This window comes from Phascolarctos cinereus, unplaced genomic scaffold, assembly GCF_003287225.1.
Source record: "Phascolarctos cinereus isolate Bilbo 61053 unplaced genomic scaffold, phaCin_HiC Scaffold_5;HRSCAF=322, whole genome shotgun sequence".
Lineage (NCBI taxonomy): Eukaryota > Metazoa > Chordata > Mammalia > Diprotodontia > Phascolarctidae > Phascolarctos > Phascolarctos cinereus.
The window spans coordinates 123,418,656-123,444,752 of NW_027555958.1; the positions used below are offsets into that span (position 1 = coordinate 123,418,656).

The 26,097-nt window shown below is 37.6% G+C and overlaps 1 protein-coding gene across 2 annotated transcripts in view; it reads left to right on the forward strand.

Annotated features, from left to right (window-relative positions):
- The window catches only part of SLC18B1 (solute carrier family 18 member B1), a 41,813-nt gene extending 21,708 nt beyond the window's left edge, over nt 1-20,105 (forward strand). The window contains exons 7-14 of one of the 2 annotated variants that reach the window (XM_020987092.2): nt 2,217-2,356; nt 3,971-4,072; nt 5,649-5,740; nt 6,817-6,912; nt 12,847-12,921; nt 17,532-17,625; nt 17,896-17,945; nt 19,509-20,105. In XM_020987092.2, coding sequence (XP_020842751.1) covers nt 2,217-2,356; nt 3,971-4,072; nt 5,649-5,740; nt 6,817-6,912; nt 12,847-12,921; nt 17,532-17,625; nt 17,896-17,945; nt 19,509-19,575 — 716 coding nt within the window. In that variant the 3' untranslated portion in view covers nt 19,576-20,105. The remainder of the gene's footprint in view (nt 1-2,216; nt 2,357-3,970; nt 4,073-5,648; nt 5,741-6,816; nt 6,913-12,846; nt 12,922-17,531; nt 17,626-17,895; nt 17,946-19,508) is intronic. The other variant, XM_020987093.2, reaches the window with a different exon arrangement.
- The last annotated feature ends 5,992 nt before the right edge of the window (nt 20,106-26,097 follow it).

Below are 26,097 nucleotides of genomic sequence, written 5' to 3' on the forward strand. Positions count from 1 at the left end.
CCAGATTTTAAGTCAAATCCAAGGCAGAATTTGAACCCAGGCTTCCTGATTTCAAGCCCATTGCTTTCTTCACAATACCTCTGCCTTTCTACATGATGCTGAATTGACCTACCATGACAATAGATAAAATCTCCAAGGTGGTAAAGAGAAGGGACAAGAAAGATCCCAAAAGGTCACCGTACTTGGAGAAGGCTGTTTCAGTAGAGTAGGAGCACAGACTATTTCACTGGGCTAAACAGACTAGTGAGAAAGTGGAGGGATCTAGAAATCACTTGAGGGCAGTTTTACCTGTGGAAAGAAAAGAGGGAAAAATAATAACAGCCAGAGGGCAAACTAAAATAAAAAGAAACTTCCAAGATAGAGGATACTTATGTCTGTTTTGAAGAGGGAAATAAATTAGCCAGTGAAGAAGCAGAGATTGAAGATTTTAGAAAAAAGGGGTTGAAATAATCTTGGTTAATATTATATACCTTTAGTCCCTTAAGTCAATACAGCAAGTTCTTAGTGTTATATGTTTAATTTCTTTATTCTGTTTATTTGCGGTCATGGCAGTCTGATGGGGTTTGGGTTTGTATTGTTGTTGTTGTTGTTTTTGGCCCTCTCTTTAAACCTTATGACATTTTTAAGATTCCTAAGGGAGAGGGTTTTATGTCCTTATTCTAGCATACATACATACATGCATACATACATTAAATATATATATATATATAATATGTATATATAAATATATATAATATATATACCCACCCACACGTGTGGTGTGGGTATATACAGAGAGAGAGTTCATTATAGACCAGATAATAAATATCATTAGCTGAATTTTAAGATTTTAGCTAAATTTTCTTCAATATCAGTCCAGAATTTACATTTGAATTTTAAAATTAACTCAAAAACACTGAGTTTTAATTCTATGGTTAAATATACCTGCCTTTTGCTTCTCTAAAAATGCAGGCACCATTTTTAGCCACATGGTGGCATCCCATCCTTTCCCAAACCTAGTGACCCCACATTCTGTTCTGTTGTACTGGAATGTTCCTGCTTTCAAATCTAGCATGCCCTACAGGGGTGGGAAACCTATGGCCTCGAGGTTAGATGTGGCCCTCGAGGTCCTCAAGTGCAGCCGCTTGACTGAATCTGAACTTCATAGAACAAATGCACTCCTGTGCCTAGCAGAAATCATGATTAAGAGACTCTCTCATATGCCATGTTGTTATTTCAACCAATCATATAACATGGTTTTTTCTGTTCCTCTTACTGTCTTGGTCAACCATCTCTGGACCTTCTCCAGTTTTCCAGTGCCTTTCCTATAATGTGGTAACCAGAAGAATATTTTAGATGTGCTCTAATCCATGTAGAGTGCAGAGAGACTGACTCTTCTTTTGTTCTACGCAGTATGCCTCTCAATGCAGTTTTAAATTGTATATTTTTTAACTATTAAGTCATGTTGTTTGTTGACTCATACTGAACTTTAAGGTCACTGATGCCTCCAGATTTTTTCACATGAAGTGTTGTCTCCATTTCTGTTTTTGTGTAGACAAGTTTGGTGTTTGTTTTTTTTGTTTTTGTTTTAAGTGTGCGCCTTAAATTTTAGTAGAAATAAGTGTAATCATTTTAGATTTGGACCTAAAGGTCACATTAGTCTTTAGAGACACTTTGTATCTTGACTTTCATCCACTTAGTGCCTTCACTGTCTGTCACTCCCAGCTTTGGGTCATCTGCAAGTGAGTTGTCATCCAAACCATTGATAATAGATTTGGACAACACAAAGTCAAGGTTAGATCCCAGGGCATGACACTGAAGCTTTTTCTCTGGGTTGACATTGATTCATTAATCACTACTTATCAAACCAAGAGAGTAATTCTTATAGCTGGTTAGGAATGTTATGTGCTCTCTAAAGGCTAGTAGGGAATAAGTGAGAATTTAGAGTCTTTTCCAGTTTGTAGAAAGTATGGTCCCAGCTGTGTCACTAAGTAACTATGTGACCTTAGACAAGTCATTTTAGTTCTCTGAACTCATTTCTTCAAATGAGGAAGTTGGGCTTGAAGACTACCAAGTCTCATAGGTATCCATTTTATAATTAATAGCATTGGATCTTTAGATGAGGAGGGAGAAATATGTTGAGAAATAAAGATGTTCATAAAAATAAATTATTAATAATGTTTTAAAAGTTAAATTTAAAATTACCAGGAGTTATTCCTATTGTCTCCTATGCTCAGTAGATTCTACTCCTAGTCAACACTCATTCTGGAAACTGGTTACTCTACCCAAGATTGGACTGCTATCATTTGTCATCATTTCATTAAGTGGAAGCTTTGACTTCTTGGATCCTACACTGTCTCTCTTTGTATTGAATAAAGTAAGTCATATTCATATAAACATTTTCAATTTTGCATATAACTATAAGCTGCCTTCTACTCTGCTTTTAGGAAAGGCCTTTAAATGGCCATGAAGGATATAAGAGCAGGAGGTTTTTCTGGAACTCCAAGTTCTCTACTTCTTCTGGTATAGTGGCATGAGTGCTGCCTCTGAAGTCAAGAAAGACCTGGGATGACTCTCTCTCTGACACCACTTGTGGGACTACTGGCAAGTCATTCAACCTCTCTGGGCCTCAGTCTCCTCATCTGTAAAATGTGAAGTTCAAAAATCATGTACTTAAAGGGCTTTTGCAAACTTTAAAAGTGTTTTACAAAACATAACACTTCCACTGGAAAGACAACTATTAGAAGGAGAAAGTGACTTTGGAAACTACCTGGGTAGCAGCATAATCCCTAATCTTTTTTAGATGAAAAATCTTTTTTAGATGGCCATCAGATGATAACATTAAGGCCTAGTCCAAGTGCTTCAGTGGTACATGTTTGATAAATTTTCTGTGCAGTATCTATGGGAGAGAGAATATAGAAAAGGACTGTACAGGATGAGAAGGTTTGGAAGGGTTGTGATCTGCAGTGATAGAGAGAGTATTGACATTCATGAAATCGTTAGATCCATTAAAATAATTTGAAATAATTAGTACTGATAACTGGTTTAACTTAGAGGCCAAATTGACTTAGTTATTAATATTTTGTTGATATTTAGATGATTAAGCACCATATTCAAGCTCTTGTATCCTGTTACCGTGATTTTTTCTAAAAGCCTAACTTCTTAGAAATAAAAAAATGAACTGTCTTAAATACTATTTCCTAATATATTTGCTTAGTGATAGACTTCAGTTTCTCGGGGGGGGGGGCGGGGAAGAGGAGGTGAAACCAGTAACATCCACTCTAAGAAAACATTTAAAATGCTAAACTATTAAACTATGTTTTACATTTGTATAGTGCTTTACAGTTTTCAAAGGGATTCCACATAGATATCTCATTGGGTCCATAGTTATTTCTTTTTCATAGATGAGTAAACTGAAGCCCAGAGAGGTTACTGACCTGTCAGGTCCTGGCTAGTGAGAAGCACCCAGAGCTTAAGAAGGAAGCCTTCAGACTCTTACCTACTTTGGTGTTCTTTTTTCAGTTCCAAGTTGCTTCTCTACTGGCCCCAACAAGTAGAAAGAGAATTACTTAAATGGGGCTGGGGGGAGGTGGGGGTGAGGGTGGGGAGTTTGTATAAGTTGAATTAGAAAGTATGATAAGAAAGGGTCTTAATTTTATTAGTTGATTCTTACTAAAGAATAGAGCATGACAAATGGTGGAAGGGTGAAAGGAGGGATATTATTTCAATCAGAGGTTTTTAACCTTTTTGTGGGGGGTCATAGACCCCCTTTGACAAATCCTGTGAAGCCAGTTGACCCATTTTCAGAAACATGCTTTGTTTTTAAATTCTTAATTAAAGGGAAGTTTCATTTAGAGGTTACTAAAAATAAAAATGTAACTGTTTTCCCATACCCTCCTAAAATCCACCTACAGACTCCTGAAGGGTAAAAAAAACCCCTGTCTTAGATCAATGACTTAATCATAACTTCAGTGCAATATTTCTCTTGCAGTTTAATTTATCAGCAGGATATGTGGGGCTCATATTTCTGGGGCTAGCATTATCATATGCTATTTCTTCACCTCTCTTTGGACTACTAAGTGACAAAATTCCAGTAAGTATTCTTTGTTTCTTCTTCTTCTTCTTTTTTTTAAGGCAGTTGGGGTTAAGTGACTTGCCCAGGGTCAAACAGCTAGTAAGTGTCAAGTGTTTGGTCTGAGGCCAGATTTGAACTCAGGTGGTCCTGACTTTAGGGCTGATGCTCTATCCACTGTGCCACCTAGCTGACCCTTTCTTTCTTCTTAAGAATTTACTTTTGTGTTTTCACATTTTCTGCTATAAAACACCAATAACATATCCCTGGCTACAGTTTGTTTCTTCCTTCCTTCCTTCCTTCCTTCCTTCCTTCCTTCCTTCCTTCCTTCCTTCCTTCCTTCCTTCCTTCCTTCCTTCCTTCCTTCCCTTTCTTTTCTTTCTCTTTCTTTCTTTCTTTCTTTCTTTCTTTCTTTCTTTCTTTCTTTCTTTCTTCTTTCTTTCTTTCTTCCTTCCTTCCTTCCTTCCTTCCTTCCTTCCTTCCTTTCTTTCTTCTTTCTTTCTTTCTTTCTTTCTTTCTTCTTTCTTTCTTTCTTTCTTTCTTTCTTTCTTTCTTTCTTTCTTTCTTTCTTTCTTTCTTTCTTTCTTTCTCTCTTTCTCTGTCCTTCTCCCTCTTTCCCTTCCTTCATTTCTTCCTTCCTTTCTTTTTTATTCTTTCATTTCAAGATTTTGAAAGAGTAGACCTAAACATAGAATTTTAATTTTGGGAGCACACAAAATTTGGATTTTACTTGTAGGAGAAGGAATTGACCAAAGTAATAGCTATTGGTAGTATGTGAAATCACTGAATGTCACTTCCATTCCTTAACTTCAACTAAACTGTTAGTTGAAAGGGGAAGATGCTAGTGTCCAAATCTTGGGTTTTTATAGCCCTTGTTGCTTGTCTTCCTTCTTTCCTATTCCTACCCACAACCAGGATTTGCATTTACTCTTAATATACTCAAAATTTCTAGATAATTGTTCAGTACTGCTTATAGTGGTCCCTGAAGCTTTATTAAGAAGAAAGGAGTTTGAATCTCTTGTTTATTTTACCTCGTAATGTTTAGCCTCTTTTCAAGTATGTGCATGAGGCAAACTAGTAGTTTTATAGGAGAGATCCTTTTCTCTCTACCTCATGCCTCACTTCTAATTTTACAGTAGCTTTTTTTTGAGGTGAGATTTCATAAAGACATTGGTATATAAATGCCATTCTCCTTTAATTTTGAATCTTTATTACCTACCTGGAAACCATAACTCAAAAGGCATCTCTAAGATTAGCAAGTTTGTATAATAAGTAAACAAATGCCTTTTCTTCATCTCCCACCTTCACCATTTTCTTTGAGATGAAAATGAGATAATTTTAAAGCATATAGCAAGTGCCACATATATGTTGTTATTATTATTATGATGATGATTGTCATTGATGAAAGCCACACAAATATGGCCCCACCTTCATTCAGTTTACTATTCGTTTATTTTCTCAAAGTGAAAGGGAAGTTGGTTTTTCTGCTTACTTGAGTCTTGTAAATATACTGTCTTGCCTTTAACTTATGCTACTCTATTAGTAAAAAGTTTTTACTTCTATATATTTCATCTGGCCCTTGTCTTTTCTTTATTAGTACCTAAGGAAATGGCTCCTGGTTTCTGGAAACATAATAACAGCAGTATGTTTTATGCTTTTAGGACCTGTTCCAATTTTGCATATTGAAAGGTAAAATTTCTCTTCTCTTTTCTCATAATTATTGTGTAAGTATCATTAAGAAGTCTTTAATTTACTGCAATTAATCTGAGATCCATTTTTTTAGTTGCACCTGCTTTTTATCAGTGAGTTACCTTTGGGGCTGGGGCCATGTAGAATGCTGGCCATCCCTTCCTTATTACTCAAAGCACAAGCATCTGAACTTCTTAAATGATCTGAGTTACTAAGAATAAATGAAAGAGTTGGAGATGATAAAAAAGTTGCTTGTAATACCCATGAATCTCTTCTTCATTTCAAAATATTGATGCTAACTTTCATTTGTTTGCGTGCCAAAATAAAGGAAACAGTTCTGGTGCTTTGAGAAAAACAAAAACTCACCCAACTCTAGTAACTTTTGCTCTCATTTATCCTTTAAAAGCAACTTTTTTTTAAGTACTGATAATGTAAATATAACAGTGGTAGTGAGCTTGAATTGGATGCTTTTTGAGGTGGCATGAGTGACTTTCTTCTCAGCTTAGCACAGCAACCGGTCCAAACTTTGCCAAAAGGACTACTGCAAAATACATTTGTTAATACAAAGTTCAGATACTGAGTAGGTATGGCAAAGATGTACTATATACCTGGCTTCCGGAGATACTGTAAGAGAAACAAGACTGAAAGGAATACCCATTAAGGCAGTACAGTTATCCTATTATACATCAAAAGATGTTGGAACTGACCTGAGGACAGAAAGAAGGGAAGGAAATATGATAGGTGGGGCTAAGTAAGGCAAATGGGCCGCTCTTGGAATATGGAGATCACTGGGTTTCAATGGGGTATATATGCTTATATATCTTTTTAGTAGTAGTGATGGTTCCTTTGACGTTTACATTCTCAGGCATTCCCCTTTCCTGCCAGGTACCATCACACCAGTGTGATTACAATGAATCTCTGCTAGAGAGAGACATGGCTTCTGGAGTCAGTAGCCAACAACAGTTCTTCTCTGTGTGAAGCTAACTAACTTGTGACTTTGATCTCATTAGCACAATCTACTAAGTTTTTGTTTTCTTTAAAACATTAATTTTTTCCCCCTCAATTCTTTCTGGCAGTCAGCTCTGGCTGTTAGTCCTACTACTGGTTGTGAATGGCATCTCTGCTGGAATGAGTATAATACCAACTTTCCCAGAGGTACTCAGTTGTGCATAGTAAGTAATCAATTCAATTGATTAGATGATCTGTGTATTTGAGATAATAATAAGTGTTGGAAACTTTCTTTAGTTTCACTGTGTGGAGAAACACTATATAGAAGATAAAAGATCACGTTAAAACCTTCAGGATTTTTGATCCTAGAAATTATTGATAATTGAATTTTATATTAGGGCATAAATTATGGTTTTCTTCATGATGCACCATCATAGATTTAGGGCTGGAAGCAATTTAGAGGTCGCTGAGTGTAGTCCCTTCATTTTACAAATGAGGACATTTGAGCCTCAAATAAGTGAGTCAAGTGACTTGTCCAGAGTCATACAGAGAGTCAGTGTCTGAGGCAGTATTTGAACCTGGATCTTACTGACTTCAAGTCTAGTGCTCTATGATAGACAGAAGAGTTAATGTTTTCTCCCATACACAATAAATAGTCACTGAAGATTTTTGAAAGGAAGAGTGACAGACCTATTCCCCCAGAATGATTATTTTGACAACCGTGTGAATTTTAGAAGCAGAAGAGATAAATTAGAGGCTATTGAGAAACTGAACAGGGCTTTTAATAATACCAGCACAAAGACACATCTTTTGTTGCAACATAAATGTTTCTCCAGCAGTGCATCATCGTTATATATCTTAGAACTGTCTGAGGCATCAGAGTTACAGGTGATCCACAAGGCAATGAATATATGCCTGCCACATTTTTCCAATTATCACTTATACTCAAGAAATGTCATAAGGTATGGAACTAAAGGACTATTTAATTAGAAGAGGCGATGAGCTGGCGATGGCATCATGGCATAACAGAATGTGCACTGACTCTAAAGTCAGGACCTGGATTCAAATCCTATCTCTGATACTACTCATATGACCTTGATCACATATCTTCTGTAGGCTTCAGTTTTTTTAATGATAATGATATTAACAGCAACAACGACAATAATAACAATAGCATTTCAAAAGCACTCTACATATATTATCTCTGCTTTACATTTGATACTCTCATTTGATACTCTCATTTGATACTCACAACATCTCTGTGAGGTAGGTGCTGTTAATATCCCTGTTTTACAGATGAGAAAACTGAAGCTGAGAGAAATCAAGTAACTTGCCCAGAGTCACATAAATAGCAAGTGACTGAGTCAGGATTCAAACTCACATCTTCCCAGAATCTAAGTCCGGTGCTCTATCTGCTGTGCTATCTACTTGTCTACATAATTGGCGTCTCAAATCATCATTATGAGAAAGACTTAAAATGAGGAAGTTAAAGTAGGATGCTGCTGAGTCTTGCCTAGCTCTAACTCTTTAATCCTCTGTGAAATGAGGAGGGATAATTCTGGAGCAGGTAAGTGGCACAGTGGATAATGCACCAGCCTTGGTGTCAGGAGGACCTGAGTTCAAATCTGGCCTTAGCTACTTAGCCTTGTTTGCGTCAGTTCCTCACTTGTAGAAGGAAATGGCGCATCCCTCCAGTGTCTTTGCCAAAGAAAACCCCAGATTGGGTCACAGAGAGGCAGCCATGACTGAACCAACTCAAGAGCAACAACAACGGGTGTACTGCCCAGGCACTGCCCTGGTGTCTGTGAAGTATCAAAACACCTAGAAGGAGGCCTCGAGTGTGCTGGGCAATCGCTCTGTGAAGCATTCGTGGAAGAGCAAGAATAAGGATCATAGAGAATGAAAGGGTACAGATAGGGCAGGGACCTGCTCTGGTGCTAGGAGCCCTCACGTAGGGGGGACCATGGATCTGTTGAAGTATAAACAACAGTCCAGTGAAGGAGTGATGAGATCTGTACTACAGTTGAGATAGTATGAATGGAAAAGGGCATGGACTGGAAAGTTTGAATGGGTAGAGTCAGCAGGATGTGGCAGCTGATGAGATGGAGGGTAGGGGGTATGATTGAGAGAAGAATCAAGGGTGATAGTTTTAGAATCTAGATGATGGAAAGATGGTGGTAACATCAACAGAATTAGGGAAGAAGACAGGTTGGTTTTAGGCATTCTGAATTTGAGCCAACAGGAAATCCAGGTAGAGATTTCTGGAAAGCATTTGGTGATATTAGTGGAATTCTATAGAGTGGAGGGTTAATTATATTGGTTTGGAAATCTCCTACCCAGAAGTAATTGTAAGCTAAAGAAAAATAAGCTAAATCATTAAAGGAGAGAAAACAGAGAGAGAAGAGCCTCTTGGGAGATGGCAATACTTAAGAGTGTGGGAAATGGGATGGATGATGCATCAGCAAAGGAGACTAAGGAGGTATCACATAGAAGGAGAAGGAAGCAGTATCACTAAAGCAAAGATGATAGATATCTCAGAGGAAGGGGTAGCAATGTTCAGAGCTGCGAAAAAGGAAAGAACAATGAGGACTAAGAGAAGAACAATAGATTTAATAATTAAGTGATCATCACTAACATCTGAGAGAGCAGTGGCCAATTTACAAGGAATTGAAAAGTAAGTGGGCAGAAGGAAGATGAGGCAATGACTGTGGACCACTCTGGTGATCAAAGGGAGAAAGAGGATGATTTCTCAAGGGTTCAATGAAGGCTTGGGTATTTTGTTGTTGTTGCTTTTTTTTTTTTTAAGAATAAGGGATACCTGAAACATGTTTGTATAGGCAGTGGGGAAGAAGCTAGTAGATAATGAGAGTTTGAAGAAGACAAAGAGAAAATCATCAATGACTCAAAGCTCCTTAAGAGAGTGAGATCAACTGCACAAGAAGAGGTTAGCCTTGGCCAAAACCATACCCATTTCTTCCTCTCTGACTGGAGCTAAGCAGCATAGAAGAGACGTAGCTGTAGAGATGCTGGTGGGGAATAGGGAAAGTGAAGGCATTTACAAAGCATTTCCTTACTGAAGATAGATGGAGATTTTTGATGAAAAAGAAGGTAGCACTGGGGATTTGTGGGGTGGGTGGAGTTTGAAAGAGCTGCTTCAGGAAGCTTGATAGTCATTCAGAGAAGAATAAAAGAATTATTGATTACTATGGAAGTGTTTTGCATGACTACACATGTATAACCTGTATTGAGTTGCTTGCCTTCTCAATGAGGGTGGGTGGGGGGAGAAAGGGAGAAAATTTGGAACCCAAAATTTTAAAAACAGAAGTTAAAGAATAAAAGAATTGCAAAATATTAATAACCATATGAAAGGTTGCTCCAAATCATTAATGAAAAGAGAAATAAAATTAAAGAAATACTTTTTCACCTCACATCCCTAAAGTTGGCAAAGATGAAGATAGTCAGTGACGGACTCACAGGGGAAAAACAGTCATGCTGAAATACTGTTGGTAGAACTGTGAATTGGTCCAACCATTTTAGAAAGCAGTCTGGAATTATGCTTTGAAAAGTTACTAAAATGTTCATATCCCTCAGAGATTCCACTTATAGATATATATATCCCCAACAAAGTCAAAGACAGAAAGGTCCACACATACCAAAATATAGATAATAATATTTTTGTAGTAGCAAAGAACCAGAAACAAAGAAAATGCCTATTGATTTGGGAATTGACTGAACAAATTACAGTGTGTGAATATAATGAAATATTACTCTGCTGAAAGAGAAGACTAATATGATGAATCTAGAGAAGTACAGGAAAATTTATATGAATTGAAGCAGTGTAATAAGCAGAACCAGGAAAACCATATAATGACAACAATATTGTAAATAGAAAGAAAAAACAACAATCAAAGAAACCAAATGCCATGTGAGTCTAATCACCAAGCATGGTCCCAAAGAAGATTAAAAAAAAATACCTTCCTCCTTTCTTTGTAGAGGTGAGGGATTATGGTTTTAGAATATTGGATATATTATCAGCCTTAATTGATACATTTTGCTGAGCTATTTTTTTCCTGTAAGAGATGATCCATTGGGTAAGGATATGTTTATAATGAAGATGGGAAAAAGCAAAAGATATCATTTTTTTAAAAAGTAATTTCATTCATCAACTAGGGCCCAAATGAGATTAGATAACATATTTGTAGTGGACCCAGTCAGCAGTATTGTTTGCCTTCATGTAGCATTCAGCAACTTGAACAAAGGACGTGGATAGCAAGAGAGTGGAATGACCTAAGACTAGCAGGGTAAGGGAGTAAGGGAATAAAGAGTGGCCAGCAATATATTGTTAAACTTCTTGACTTTAGGGTCAAAGGAAGAAAGTGGGGCTAGAACAAAATTGTATTGGCCTGTATGGAAAGGGCTGAATGGAGAGACTAGGTTTAAAAAGAGTAAAGCAGAGGGAGAGATGAAAGATTAGGAGATAAGGATCACAGAAAGGAATTTCAGAGATCAAGATCATGGAGTTTGGGTGATGTTGAGGTTTAATGTTTGACTACCACTGTGCATAGGACTAAAATGGCGATACAGGTTATGGGAAGCGCAGAGGTTAATAAACTGAGAGGCCAGGCAGTTCACAGGGATAACATGAGTATTTGTCCTCAAGCTTTGAGGCTAGGGAGCAGAATAGAGAAGACTGTTAGCCAAGTGTCAGATTCCTTGAGAATGAAAAGAGAGTGGCCCAGATGCCAGTGGATGCTGGCAGTCACAAGACTCTGTATGGACTGAACATAGACAAGTAGAGAATACCACAAAGCAGAAGTTGCTAGTGGCAGAAGGACAATGTCCTTTGCTGGAACATCATCCATGTCTGACTCCATTGCCCAGGAGAACACTAGGGCCCTGACCCAAAGGCCCTTTTCTCTCTCTAGTCTCTTTCTTGATGATATCATCTGTGTTAATGGATTCAGCTTTGTTGAACATATCATCTCTATGCAGCTGACTCCTAGTTCTGGATATTCGTCCTTTCTTTCTCCTGAACTGTAGTCCTACATCACAGATTACTTTGAGGCAGTTAGGTGGCACAGTGGATGGGGGAGATGCAGGGAGAGGAGGGAATAAACATTTATATAGCACCTACTATAGGCCAAGTGCTGTGCTAAGTGTTATACAAAGAGGATCTCATTTGGTCCTCACAACAACTGTGGGAGGTTAGGTGCTATTATCAACCCCATTTTACAGTTGAGTCAACTGAGGGTTTAAGTGACTTGGCTAGGGTCACACAGCTAGTAAGTGTTTGGTCTGAGGCTGGATTTAAACTCTGGTCTTCCTCCAGATTCCCATTCTAGCACTGTATCTCAGCAGCTAGGTGGTACAATTGATACAGGACTGGGCCTGGAGTCAGGAAGACCTGAGTTCAAATTCAGCCACAAGTACTTATTAACACATCAGTTCCCTTTTTCTTCTAGCATAAAATATAAACTACTCTCTGGCTTTTAAAGCCTTTTGATATCTGGTTCCAATTTCTTGACCTCCTTTATACCCTCTCCTCAGCCATACTGGCCCTACTTGATCCTCCTCTATACTGCATCTCATCTGTCACTTCTGTACCTTTCCACAGGTTGTCCCTCATTCCTGGAATGTCCTTCTTTCTCCCCTCTGTTAATTAGACTCCCTAATTTCCTCCAAAGCTTGGGTCAAGAATGACCTCCTATAGGAATTATATCCTGTTTCTCCCCACAGATGCTATCATCTTCCTGCTTCCCTTATAATAATTCTACATATTCATTAAAAACAATTCTGATGTTTCATCCCATACCATGCAAATTGGCTAAGATATAAGAAAAAGAGACAGTCAGTGGTGGAGAAGCTATAGGAAAACAGGTACACAGACACATTACATTGCATTGAAGTTACAGATCAGTTCAACTATTCTGGACATCAGGTTGAACTAGTCAAGAAAAATGATTAAATTGTGCACGTCCCCTAAGTGATCCCATCACTGGGAATACATTCCAGAGAAGTCAGACAGAAACAAAGGTCCAAAACACTCCTAGCATCACTCCTTGATGCAACACACTGGGAACGTTTCTTGTCACTGTGTTTCTCTCTCCAGCTGCTGCCAACACTTATGCTTAATAAATGTTTGGTTGTTCTCTCTCCAGTGAAAATGGATTTGAAGAAGGATTAAGCACGTTGGGACTTGTGTCTGGGCTTTTTGGTGCAATGTGGTCACTTGGGTAAGAAGTTATTTTCCTATGGAATTAGCTATGTTTATACTTGTTGGAGTTTTCATGTAAGATTTATTGTGCTAGCAGTATAAGATTTACATATAAGAATTGATGTATCAGTTTCAATCCCTTGACTCTTGAAAACCCCTCCCAGAAGCATCATGGAACAGTGGAAGGTAGGGGATGTGGATTTAGATCTGCTTTCTGCCACTTAATAACTGTGTGACCCTGGGCAAATCTCTTAATGTCTCTTATTGGTGAAGTGCACAGTGCCTTGCACGTAGTAGGCAGTCAACAAGTAAATACTTGCTCCTATCCTCCTCCCCATCTTGGCCTCAGTTTCCTCACCTCTAAAAAGAGGGGTTAGACTAGACGACTTCAGAAGTCCCTTCCAAATCTGTATGTGTCTGTGTCATGTTGTCACAGGGTATCAAAATCCAGGCTCAGGATTAACCAGGTGGGGAAATTTCCTGTTCAGAAAGGAAATAGCAAAATAAGGAAACTGAGTCAAGACTATCCTAGCTTAGGCCACACCAAGACTGTGCCCTCAACTTTTCCCAGGAACAAGCATCCACTTATAGCAGTTCTAGAGCTGCAGCACGTGCCATTTTCTGTTACTGGCTTCATTGCAATTTAGACAACCATCCCTGTAATCAAAACTCAAAACAAAATATAATTCCCAAGAGTCATTACTTCAAATAGCAACATTTCACTAAACACAACTTAGGGCTTGAATACTATTAACGTCTCATGTTTCCCTAATAATTAGATTTCATTTATTCTTTATAAACTAAAATTAACCACATTCTGGGGTTTCAGACGGATAATTGACTTCATGTTAATATATTGAAGTTACATCTTTAAACCACTCTATATGTTTTCATAATTATTGTAAATGATATCTAAAATCTTCAAATAAAAACTCAACATTTTAGTAAACATTATTATTATCTGTTTTAAAACAAAATATATCCCATTACATATTTGTTTTCAAATATCAGTTTCTATCACATTCTTTTAAAAGCTCAATTCATAATCTAACAGCATCCAGATTAAAAAAAAATATTGTTTTAACAGTATTTCTGATATAATGGTTTTCCAAATATCACAGTAAAGAGAATTTAGAAATCCAATAACAGCACATACAATGTCATGTATTTAAAATATGGATCAAAACTAATTACCGGTTAGAGGACGTCAATTTAGCCGAATGCATTTCTAAATTATCTTACGCAGAAAATCATTAATCTTATTACCTTTGGTATTTTATATTAATCACATCTAAAACCTGGTATGCAATTGCACTAATTATAGAAATAATAATAATCATCAACATTTACATAGTGCTTATCATATGCCAGTCATTATGTTAAGCACTTCACAATCATTATATCATTTTGATCCTCACAACAGTATTGGGATATGGGTACCATTATTATTTTCCTCTGTACAGATAAGGAAACTAAGGCAAACAGAGATAACTTGCTTAAGATCATACAGTTAATAAATTTTGGAGACTGGGATATAACTCAGGTTTATCTTCTCCATGCATTTTTCCAGCATTTTTTTTTTTGTTGTTGCTCATGTTGTTGCTGTTGGTGTTGTCCAGCACCTTTATTTGGAAACCTGATCTGAGATGAGAAGAATTAACAAAGTCAAGGGAGAGGGTCTCTGAACTGGGGCAAGTCACAGGGGGTCTCTAAGCTAGGCTGGGAGTCAGAGGGGAATTTCTGAGTTGGGATGGGAGGCTCAGGAAGTCCCTGATCTGGAACGGGGGTCAGAAGTGGGATCTCATAGTTAGGGTGCGGAGGTGGGGCTAACGGGGTCCCTCCTCACAGACCTTTTTCCATTCCTTAATTAAATTTTACTCATTTTTAAATTGCTCCCTAATTTACACAAGCTTTTTTCTTTTCATGGTTAAGGAAAGGTTAACAAGAGGTGGCTATAGAATACAAACTGCATGCTTATATTTTTTCTTCACTCTGGGATTATTTTCAAACTAGCTGCCTTCATTACACTAAAACATATAGCTCTATCAATCTTCAGGGGAAAAGTGATCTAAGTGTTATTTACCCCTGAAACTTTTATAGTTCTACAGAGTGGTACTTCAAAACTCACTAAGATATTTCAGCCTATGTTAAATTTCTGTTAAGTGCCTTATCAGATAGAACAAAGATAAGGAGGTGAGTTCCTGGAATTACTCCCATGCAATCTAAATGATTAATCTCTGATCTCTTTAATCTGTAAACCTCTAAAATCTATGATATTTTTAGCAGTTCTACAAACTAGGAAAAAGTTTTCCTTTCTTTGATTATATGACTTTATCTTTGTAATTCCAATATGACTACAACTGAAAAGACAGAGAGAAATATCTTGCAGGGTTTTTGTTTTGTTTTGGATTTTTTTTTTGTTTTTGTTTTTTTTCCCTCCTTAAAACCTGATCTTTTACCTCAAGTGGGAGCTAATGCTGCTTACTGGGACAACAGCTTTAAGTATAAAACTTCATTACTCTTTCCCAGCATTTTAAACTCTTTGACTAGCTTTTTAGCAGTTTTTTTCTGGCTGTCAGCATTTTCCCCTTGGAAATCTTTCAAGGTAGCAGGATCTACAAATAACACTAAACACAATACAAGACAAAAAAACAAAAACAGACAAAATGATAAGACAAACATATTTACTAGCCTTAATCATTTTTACTTTACAGTAATAAAAAGAGCCAAATTAGGACCAAAACAAATTACCAGTTGAATCTCTTACATATTTATGTCAGATCTCACATAAATCAGTTGTGTGCTGTTTATTCATTCCTGTAACTATCAGGAGCATCCCCTGTTGCCATGCTACCAAAAATCTATCCAAGAGGAAACCCACTAGTATTTTATTACTCTGGGAATCCATAATTCTTTTCCATCCCTGCGGGGAAATCCTTAACCTAAACTTCATCCTAAACTTCCCCTTCTCCTAAGTAAAAAAATCTAATTATTAACTACTCTCCTGGGGGAAAAAACTACATCGCCCCACTCCTGGGGTAAACTTATTGTATAACTACACCCTAAACCTTATCTGAGTCTTGGTAACCAGAGAATTCTAGGTAGTTTTTTCTGAAAACTGGCAGCCCAAGAGTCACAGTTCTGTCTCAACCTGGCTGTCTTTGCCAAAAATTGTGGTGGCTGAAAGATGAAATGACTGAGAAAACAAAAGCTCAAGCTTCATTGATTATTGATTTATTAAGCATATGGATTTATTAAGCAATGCATGCCAATTGCCTAATGACTCAGTTCCAGGACATAGTCTTTTTAATATATTCATATATACACATATTTAAACACACATAATTTCTTCTCTAATCTTGTGGGGTATGTATACACACATACAACAGTAGTTCAAGAAAGGATCTGTGCTTTATGAGCCTGAGGAGCTCCCAATGTAAGAACTCCCTCCCTACCAGGAGACAAACCCATGGGAATTACCTGAAGCAAAGAGGGGAAGTGAAGTGCCCAGATCACACAGTTACTAAGTGTCATAGGTCACAAGTGGTATTTGAACTCAGATCTTTCTAATCCTAAGCCCAGAACACTGTCCACTACACCATACTGTCTATAGACACCTATCTGTGTGTGTCTATACACATACATATATTCTTGTTTCAAGCTTCTTGGAAAATAAACCCTGTATTCAACTTAATAGTTCTATATTTTATTTATTAAAATATCTACAATAACTTCTTGACTGGTCTCCTCACCTCCGAGTTCTCACCCATACTCCATTCTTCACACAGCTGCCAAATTATAATCTTTCTAAAATTCTCTGGGTATCGTGACAGTTCCTCTTATTCAAAAACCTAAAGTGGCTCCCTATCACCTATAGGATACAGATCCAAATGGCGCAGCTGCAATTTAGAAGCAGTCCACTGAGCCAACTTTACATATTTCCCAATTCAGAGCTGGCTTTAAGCAGGTTGATTTTTTTCCTCGCTGTTATCCTGTTATATGTCATGGTATACATTCCTGCTCACATTGCTTCTTTGCTCACATTGTTCCTTCCACATCCATTCCCAAAGACCTCCTCTGTCCCTTCTGCCCAGCTCATACCTCACCTTTTCCATGAGACCTTCCCTAATTATTCCAACCCACATTGAAGTCTCCTTTCTCAGAATTCCTATAGCACCTGTTGGAACTTCAATCACATGCCGTAACAACAACAACAACAACAACAATTCATGGCTGTGTGAAAATAGATTATAAATCCTTTGAGGTCAGGGACCATATTTCATGCTACCATTTGTATACTCTACCATACCTAACATGATAGATATTCTTTGAAACAAATTACATAATTAAAAAATACTGCTTGTAGACCTATGGATTAGAAATATAAAAGATATGTGCTAACTATCGCTTCAGCTTTTGAGGAATTAAGTTTTTTAAGATTCTATGAGGTAGAACTCAAGTCCTTAACTCAAGTCCTACATTTGACTAATAAACGAATGTTGTTTGATTTTTCTTTCAGCAATTCAACTAAATTAGCATGTAAGCATAATTCCAAAGAATTAGAGGGTCTTTTAACTTAAAAAAGCAGCTTTCTGGGGATACATTTTGTTTTCTCCATTTGTTTTTTAGAGCATTCATAGGACCAACATTGGGTGGATTTTTGTATGAAAAAATTGGTTTCGAGTGGGCTGCATCTGTACAAGGACTCTGGGGTCTAATCTCTGTAAGTAATCAGTCTTTTCTCTTATGTTATATTAGTGCTTATGGAAAATAAGTTCAAATTTTTAAAAAGGAAAGAACTTCAATGAAAAAATGCACAGATGAGAACCCAAAAGAATTTCAGAAGGCACACAAATGAGCAGCCCAGTTTTAGTACTGTTTGGTTAAATTTGAATATATTTTGAAAACTATGTAATAGAAATTCACAGTTTCATATAAAAATACATGCGTATCGTACAAGTGATTTTAACCAGCTATTGTAATTCCATTAAAGGGACTGTCAATGGGACTGTATTATATTGTGGAGCACTGGCGAAGAAAAAGGTACTTTAAACTGTTCTTTCTGGTTTATTTGTTCTTTATTGATGATTTTTTTGTTTGTTTTTCCATAACATTCATTTTCAAGTATGTTTCTTCCCCTCCTCCCAAATCAATAGGCCTTCTTTAGCAAAGTCTTAAAAAGGAAAAGTAGTTTTAACAAAACCAACAAACAAATGGACTTTACCTGACAGGGTATGCAGTAGCCTCAATTAAAGTCTCCCCACCTCTGGGAATGAAGGCAGAGTTATTTTTCTGCTTATTACAGACTCTTCTGTTGGGTCATTTAATAACCTGATCTCAACCTGCTTTGCCAGCATTATTATAAGCTACTCCCCTTCCTGTACTATGGAATCCAGCCCAACTTTCTTGCTGTCTTTCATAAAATACATTCCATTTCCTTTCTCCATGCCTTTGCATGGGCTATCCCTTATACTTTACATGCATGGTCTTATCACTTCCGCCTCTCATAGTCCCTAGTTTCTTTTAATAACTTATAACAATAATAATAATAATAATAAATCTAACATTTAATATGTGCCAGGCACTGTGCTAAGTGCTTTACAGTTATTATCTTCATAACAACCTTGCAAGGCAGGTGCTATTTTCCCCATTTTATAGTTATATTTAATATATTTCTCATGTTCCCATTTTACAGGTGAGGAAACTGAGGCAAACAGACTTAAGTGACTTTCTCAGGGTCCTAACAGCTAGGAAGTCTGTGAGGTCAGATTTGAACTCACAGTCTTCCTGTGTTCGGACTATGGTGCCACCTACCTTCCCCAATTTAATCACCACTTCCTCCGTCAAATCTTTCATGGTCTCCCTCAACTGCTAGTACCTACCCCCTAAAATTATTTTAAATGTATTTGAACAAACTCTTATATGTAAAGTCTCTGAGGGAAAAACTATTTGCTGTTTGTCTTTCTGCCAAGTATAGTTGCCCACCCATGCTCGTTGATTGATTAAAGAACATTTTGTCAACCTTTCAAATTGCCAGGCCTAGTCATTATAATTACATGGGATTCAGTTGTGTTGCATTGTTGTAGTTTTTGTGTATTTTTTTTTCTTGGTTATGCTTACTTTATATTGCATTATTTACTATCAGCTTTTCCTTTTAAAATTCTTATTTGAGGGAATGAAAGTAGTATAACTTTAAATGCCATATTCCTAGAGTCAGTTCACTTACAAGAAAATGAAATCATATTACGTGGCAAGAGTACTTGTCAAGTAAACATTTGGATGCAATTTAAAATACTCACTTTTTTCCTTTTAAGAAACATTAGAGGGGCAGCTAGGTGGCACAGTAGATAGACCTCTGGCCTTACAGTCAGGAGGACCTGAGTTCAAATTTGGCTTAAGACACTTAAAATTTACTAGCTGTGTGACCCTGGGAAAGTTGCTTAACCCCAATTACCTCACCAAAAACAAACAAACAAAAAAAAAGTATTACTTTCTCATTGGGCGGGGTGGAGTTGGGAGGGAAAGAAGAAAGATCTTTTATGAAAATAAAATATACATTAAAAAATAAACATTGTAATGTCTTTCTCTGTTTTAAAAAAATTGTAGGTGTGAACCCCAAAATACCCTCCACACGGAAGAAGAAAGAACATCTCTGTTGCCCCATCGGATATAGCCTTACATACTCTAGACTGATAGAACGCTTGAAGCTATATTCTCATTACTTTTAGAAATCAGAAATATTATTTTCAGGAAGAAGAGCCCACAAACAGAACACAGGGCCCTAAAACCAGCCCTCTGAACGAGTTGACACTACCTTTTGAATGATCCAGTGTTAGGTGGTCAAGTGCCCTGAAAAACTGGCCAACTTTGATACATTTGATGCACATTGTACAGGACAAATGGAAAATTCTGTGAATTTGTTTTTATGTGTATGTGAAAGCTCCTTGCTTTCTGGACTGGGTGGCTGAATGCATCCAGGTTTCTTACAACTTCAGTGTACATTTTACCATAAGTGCAATCATTCTATAAATGCACCTTTTTATAGGGGGGCTGGGGAGAGAGACTGACTTAACTTATCTCTGGGTAACTGATAACTTCAGCAAACTTGTACAATGACTGAACCTCAGTGACTTAATAATGACTCAAAATATTTGAAAGAATGAATTTGAAATTAAATAAAAGATCTTCTTTCATAGTGTTTTACTCATTTGTCTATCTGGTTCAGAAAGGAAAATTCCTTCTTACTGTGGTTGAAATCTAAAGGGTCCCTTCTTTCTTTAAAAAGAAAAAGAAAGGAAAGGAAAAGAATAATCTGTTGTACTTTTGAATGGCACATGAACAACATTGCTGAAGTCTGTCTTTTTATAACATATAGTTATGGACTTACATAATAAGATTTATCCCAGTTCAGCAACCTCAGGCTCAGTTTCCTCATCTATAAAATAGAGAGATCATTTACCTCAGAGGTTTTCTGTTAAAATAATAGGCTTGAAAATTCCTATTATTTAAATTAGAAGCCCTAGACAGACATTCGGGTGCAGCACTTCTATTTGCAGACAGAGGACACCGCTGCCCTAGATCCAGCTTGGGATCATCTTGGACTCCTTTTACTTACCCACCCCCTCTTCCCCCCCACCATATCCAACCCATTGCCAAATCTTTTATTTCTACCTTCACAACATCTTGTCTAGACATCATCTTTTCTCCACAAACAACCACCACCCTTGTTCAGGTTTTTATCCCCTCCTGCCTGGATGATTGCAATAGCCTTCAAATTGGTTCCCCTTCCTCCGGTCTCTCCTTTCTCCAGACTCTTTTATTCCGCTGCCAGAGTGACTTTCCTAAAGCTTGGTTCTGTGTCAGTCACCTCCCTGCTCAGCAAATGTCAATGGCTATTTCCTCTAGGATCAAACATAAAATCCTCTATTTGGTATTTCAAGCCTCTTCACAGCCTGGCCACTTCTTACTTCTCTAGTTGTATTACACTTTCCTGCCCTCTGTGCATGCCACAGTGCAGCTGTGATAGTTTGTTTGCTGTTCCTTGTGTCTTTGCACTGGCTGTCCCTTGTGACTGTAATGTTCTCCCTCATCTTCCCTCAGTTTCCCTGTTTTTCCGAGTTGTTGTTGCTGTTCAGTGTCCAACTCTTCATGAGCCCATGGACCTTAGAATGCCAGTATTCTCCATAGAGTTTTCTTGGTAAAGATACTGGAGTGGTTTGCCATTTCCTTCTCTGGTGGACTGAGGCAAACAGAATTTGTTAAGTGACTTATCCAGGGTCACACTGCTAGTAAGTGTCTGATTTGGGATTTGAACTCAGGTCTTCGTAACTCCAGGCCCAGCACTCTATCCACTTAGCCAGGTAGCTGCCTTCAAGCTTCCTTCAAGACTAAGCTCAAATATTGTGTTTCCAGATCTACTCCCTCCACCAGCGAGTACCTTTTCTTTAAGAATACTTATGTTTTACACTGTTTGTATCTTGTATGGGATAGCTAGGTGGTGCAGTGGCTGAAGTCAGGAAAACCTGAATTCAAATCTGGCCTCAGACATTTATTAGCTGTGTGATCCTGGGCAAGTCGCTTAACCCTGTTTGCTTTAGTTTCCTCATCTGTAAAATGAGCTGAAGAAGGAAATGGTAAACCTCTCCAATATCTTTGCCAAGAAAACCCCAAATGGGGTCATGGGAAGTCAGACACGACTAGAACAGCAAAATATCTTTATTTTTTTCCAAGTCAAAAACATTTACTAAGCACCTTCTGTGTGCCAGGCACTGTGCTAAGAGCTGAGGATACAAAGAGAAGCAACAAATAGTCCCTACTCTCAAGGAGCTCACAATCTAGTGGGGGAGTGACAGCATAAGGTAGTAGCTTCATTGTGACTGATGAAAAATTTATTAAAGACATATTGAAAAATATTTCCCTTTTTTGGTCTGTTTTCTATTCTCTTTTGTTCTTTAAATGCTTTTGAAACAACATGGCTTACTTGGCTCTCATGCCAAATTTTCTGCAAATTTGTTTTTTCCTCCACCACTTGTCATTGTTTTGAGCTAATACTGCTCATAAATCAGGATCATTCTTTCTTAAAAGGTTTTATGGATCAGTTAATATTCTAAACTAGTTTTGCTGTTGGCTGCCAGGAGTCTTTTATTTGGCAATAACACTAAATGTTTGCTGAGGAAGTTTCTAGGCTCTTTTAACCTCCACAATGAAGTAGTTGCTCTACAATGGTTAAATTTCCACAGGAATTGATGAAAATTCATCTCAGGGTAGGGTTCCATATATATATACACATACACACACACACACATATTGAAAACTCTTTATCTCAAGGTTTCAAGAACTGTTCTTGGTCCTTTCCTATTTATTTCTTCAGCCTTTTTCTTAAACAGTGATTTATAAAAAGTTTTTGCTGCATCCAATCTGACCTAATCTTCCACAGAAGAGAAACATATATTATCTTTCCCTCCACTTAGAATGGTCCTCTCCTTCCACTTCTCTATATATGTAAACCCTATTCTGCTTTCAACGCCCAGTTCACGTGCACCTCCTCCTTGAGTCCTTACCTCACCATGTTATAATTCAACTATATAAAAAGTATATATTTTTCCATCTTATTTCCTACATGTATCACTTAGTATGTGCTACTTATATTGTAATTAGATCTTTAAGTAAATATCCTATTTCCCAGATGAGTTAGAAACCCATCTGACAGCAGCAACTATATCTTATAACACTGCTTTGTGTCTCAGTGCCTACAGTGCTTAAGACAAAAAAAGTCTCATTGTATCCTCCCCCAAATCCTGTGATGTGTAAATAATAACAAGTATAGAGAGGAAGTTTGTTGTCGTGAAAAGAGCACAAGACTGAATCAGCAAAGCAGATAGCCTGTCCCCAAACTCCCTAGTTGTTATCACAATAAATCTCTGAGCCTCTGTTTTTTCATCAGTAAAATGCAGAGGTTGTTGCATCAAATGATATGCCTGAAAAGTGCATTGTCAGCCTAAAGCAGTAAGGGAATGTCAATGACTATAATTAGCATCATGAAAACTACACTCTACATGTAAACAACATACGATAAATGTTTGTGTCAACAAATGATGAATAATAGAGACCTAGACCAGAAGTCATTTGATCCATTATCAAGCTGAATCACCAACTTAACCTTAGGCCAGTTACTATCTCCCAGGTTTCAGTTCCCTCATCAGTAAAATGAGAAGGTTTAAAACTATAGCTCTATAATTTTATGATCTATGATGATATTATACTCTTTCCCTTAAAGATTTGAAGGTGTTAAACAAAGAACTTCTAACTTCTAATCGATATAAGGATTGCAAGATCCAGATCTTTAGGGATCAATTGTGCAAAAAGTTGAAGAGGAAGATGGACAAGGGAACTAAAATTTAGAGAAAGTCTAGCAGTCAATAGGCAAGTCTACTCATCCAGATATATTAATTTATGTTGATGTCCATTTCATATCTGTAGTTTAAGATAAACGGGATAGTCTTCCTTACTCATAGTATTTTTGGGGGCTAAACTTAAAAGCAGGTCTAGTCAGATGTTCTGAAATGTTTGTGAAAGAGGTATGTGCAGGGCAGTTTCCTTGTAGACAGCATGGAGTCCCAGAAGATGACAGTCATCATTGTTGACAGCTAGTTCTTCAGGAATTGCAGCTGCAAACCTGGCCTCCTTATTTCCAAATACACACAAGTAATCCTTGTGGCAAGAGATTCGGCAGTGTACCTCATGGAACAGATAACATAGCTGCATAAAGATCAACCAAGCTGGCCATGGAAAACATTGTCCATGCTGTTTGGACAGCAACATGTGAACCTGGTACGTAAGGTCTGGGGATAACAAAGTGAGCTCCATCACAAAAATCTGTATAATGCCCGTAAGTGCCCTTTTCTTCCCGTATCCTTTCATGACTGAGATCCCAGAGGTGAATTATATAATGTAAAATTACGTGAGCAGCCCTCACTGTCTCAAGGAGAGACTGGGCAGCCAGGAAGGCCAGCCTGTGCATTCCATGGGTGTAGCGCCTCACACAGCAGACTACAGCTAATCCACAACAGGAGAGTAGAGTAGCAATCAGAAGAGTCAGCACTCAGAACTGGCTGCTCATTGGTGTGGTGAGAAAAAACAAAAGCTGCCTCTCACTAACTCAAAGAGGACCAAATAGAACACACTGGATTAGCTTGGCCACCAATCAAGAAACAGCAAAAAGTATTTTTTTAAAACTCCATTTAGTTTATTAATTTTTTATTAAATTTTGTTAATTTCCTAACGTAAAACTATTTTTAAAATGTAGAAATGTATCTGAACTGTACAGAAAGCAACCTTAATCATGTAACATGAGTGCTATGGTGGGCAGATGCTAGACACGGAGGGATCTTTTTTAAAGTGAGAGCTGGCTTATTAAGGAAAAATAGTTTAATAGTTATGCATATAAAAATAAATCTACAAAAGCAACCAGGGCTCAAATTCAGTCAGTATTCAGTAAGTGTAAAATACTACAACTATTTCGACAGTGGGCTATACACTTAATTCAATTCACTTGAAAGTCAGGGCAGCACCTCCCTGATGTCATGGTCCTTTTGGAGACTGATGGACAAGCAGCAGCAGCAGCAACAGCAGCTGCAGCAACATACAGGTTTCCCCCTCTCACCTGTGCAGGTCAAATCATTTTGCCTCTGACAATGAACCAGCATAAAGGGCTTCTCAATAACTGGCTATCAGCAAGCTGAAAAATCCCTGAGAAACCCTGTATCCTTAAGGCTCCAGAATCTATATAAGTGATCAGAGCACTCAAGGTAAAACTCAGCAACAAGTGAGTGAGGAAGGCAAAAGCAGAGAACAAGCAGTATTTACCAAGACCCACACAAAGAGGCTGTAGGGCAGCAGGTACTGGACCACATCTTGGGTGGGCTGAGGATTTGATAGGCACTCACGATGGTGCCCAGCAGTGCCAGACTGTTGAGGCCTGTGTAGTGCAGAGGATGGGCCAGAGGAAGCACTCCGAAAAGAGCAGTGGCATAACTAAAGGGATGGTAGCCCTGGGCCCCTGGGCCTCTCCTAGTAGTCCCCAGAGCTGCTTCAACAAAATATCTTGTATGTGCATTACTGTTTGCATATTGGCTCTGTCACTGGAATTGGGGCCTTGGTTTTAACCTTTCCTTGTATCCCCAGTACTTAGCACAGTGGTCAAGCCCATATTAAGTTCTTAATAAATGCTGGTTGACTCATTGAATAATTTTACTATTATGGTCATATCCTTTGAGAAAGACAGAAAAAATAGCAACAGGATTTGTTTTTTTAAGATGTTTTACTGCAAGATTTAAATTTTTTCCCCTCCAACTCTTCATAAAATTGTTCTGTTTCTGATGCACATAGCTCTATAAATCATTTAGGCATTAATGAGTGAAAGTTACTGCATTTTGGAAATACTCTGATATTTTGTCTAAGAAAGTAGATGAACGTCCACTATGTATTTCTTGTCCTTTTTGACCTGCTTTGAGAGATACCTACTCTCCCAGTTGGGATTGAAAAAGAAATTAGAATTTGTATGAAATTCTCATTCCTACAAATGTTTTATACTTTCTGCCTACTATGGTTCTCAGCACATTGTGTTGTTCAGGAATGTCCAACTTTTCATGATCCCAAGGACCATAGCATAATAATACTATCCATGGCATTTTCTTGGCAAAGATGCTGGAGTGGTTTGCCATTTCCTTCTTTGCTGGATTAAGGCAAACAGAGGTTAAGTGACTTGCCCAGGGTCACATAACTAATAAGTGCCTGAGGTTGGATTTGAACTCAGGTCTTCCTGAGGCCCAGCACTCTATCTACTGGGCCACCTAACTGTGCTCCTGACACATACTAGGTAATAATTACATGCTTGTTGATTGATTAAAGCACATTTTTTCAACTCTTCCCATTGCCAAGCTTGATCATTATAATTGTACAGGGTTCAATTGTATTATATTGTTGTAGTCTGTGTGTGTGTGTGTGTGTGTGTTTCTTGTATGCATACTTCACACAGCATGATATACTATTAGCTTTTCCTTTTTCCTTTTAAAATTCTGATTTGATGAAATGAAGGCAGTATAGCTTTAAATGCCATATTCCTAGAGTTAGTTCAGTTCCATCAAGTAAATATTTGGGGGTAATTTAACATAATCACTTTTTTTCCTTTTAAGAA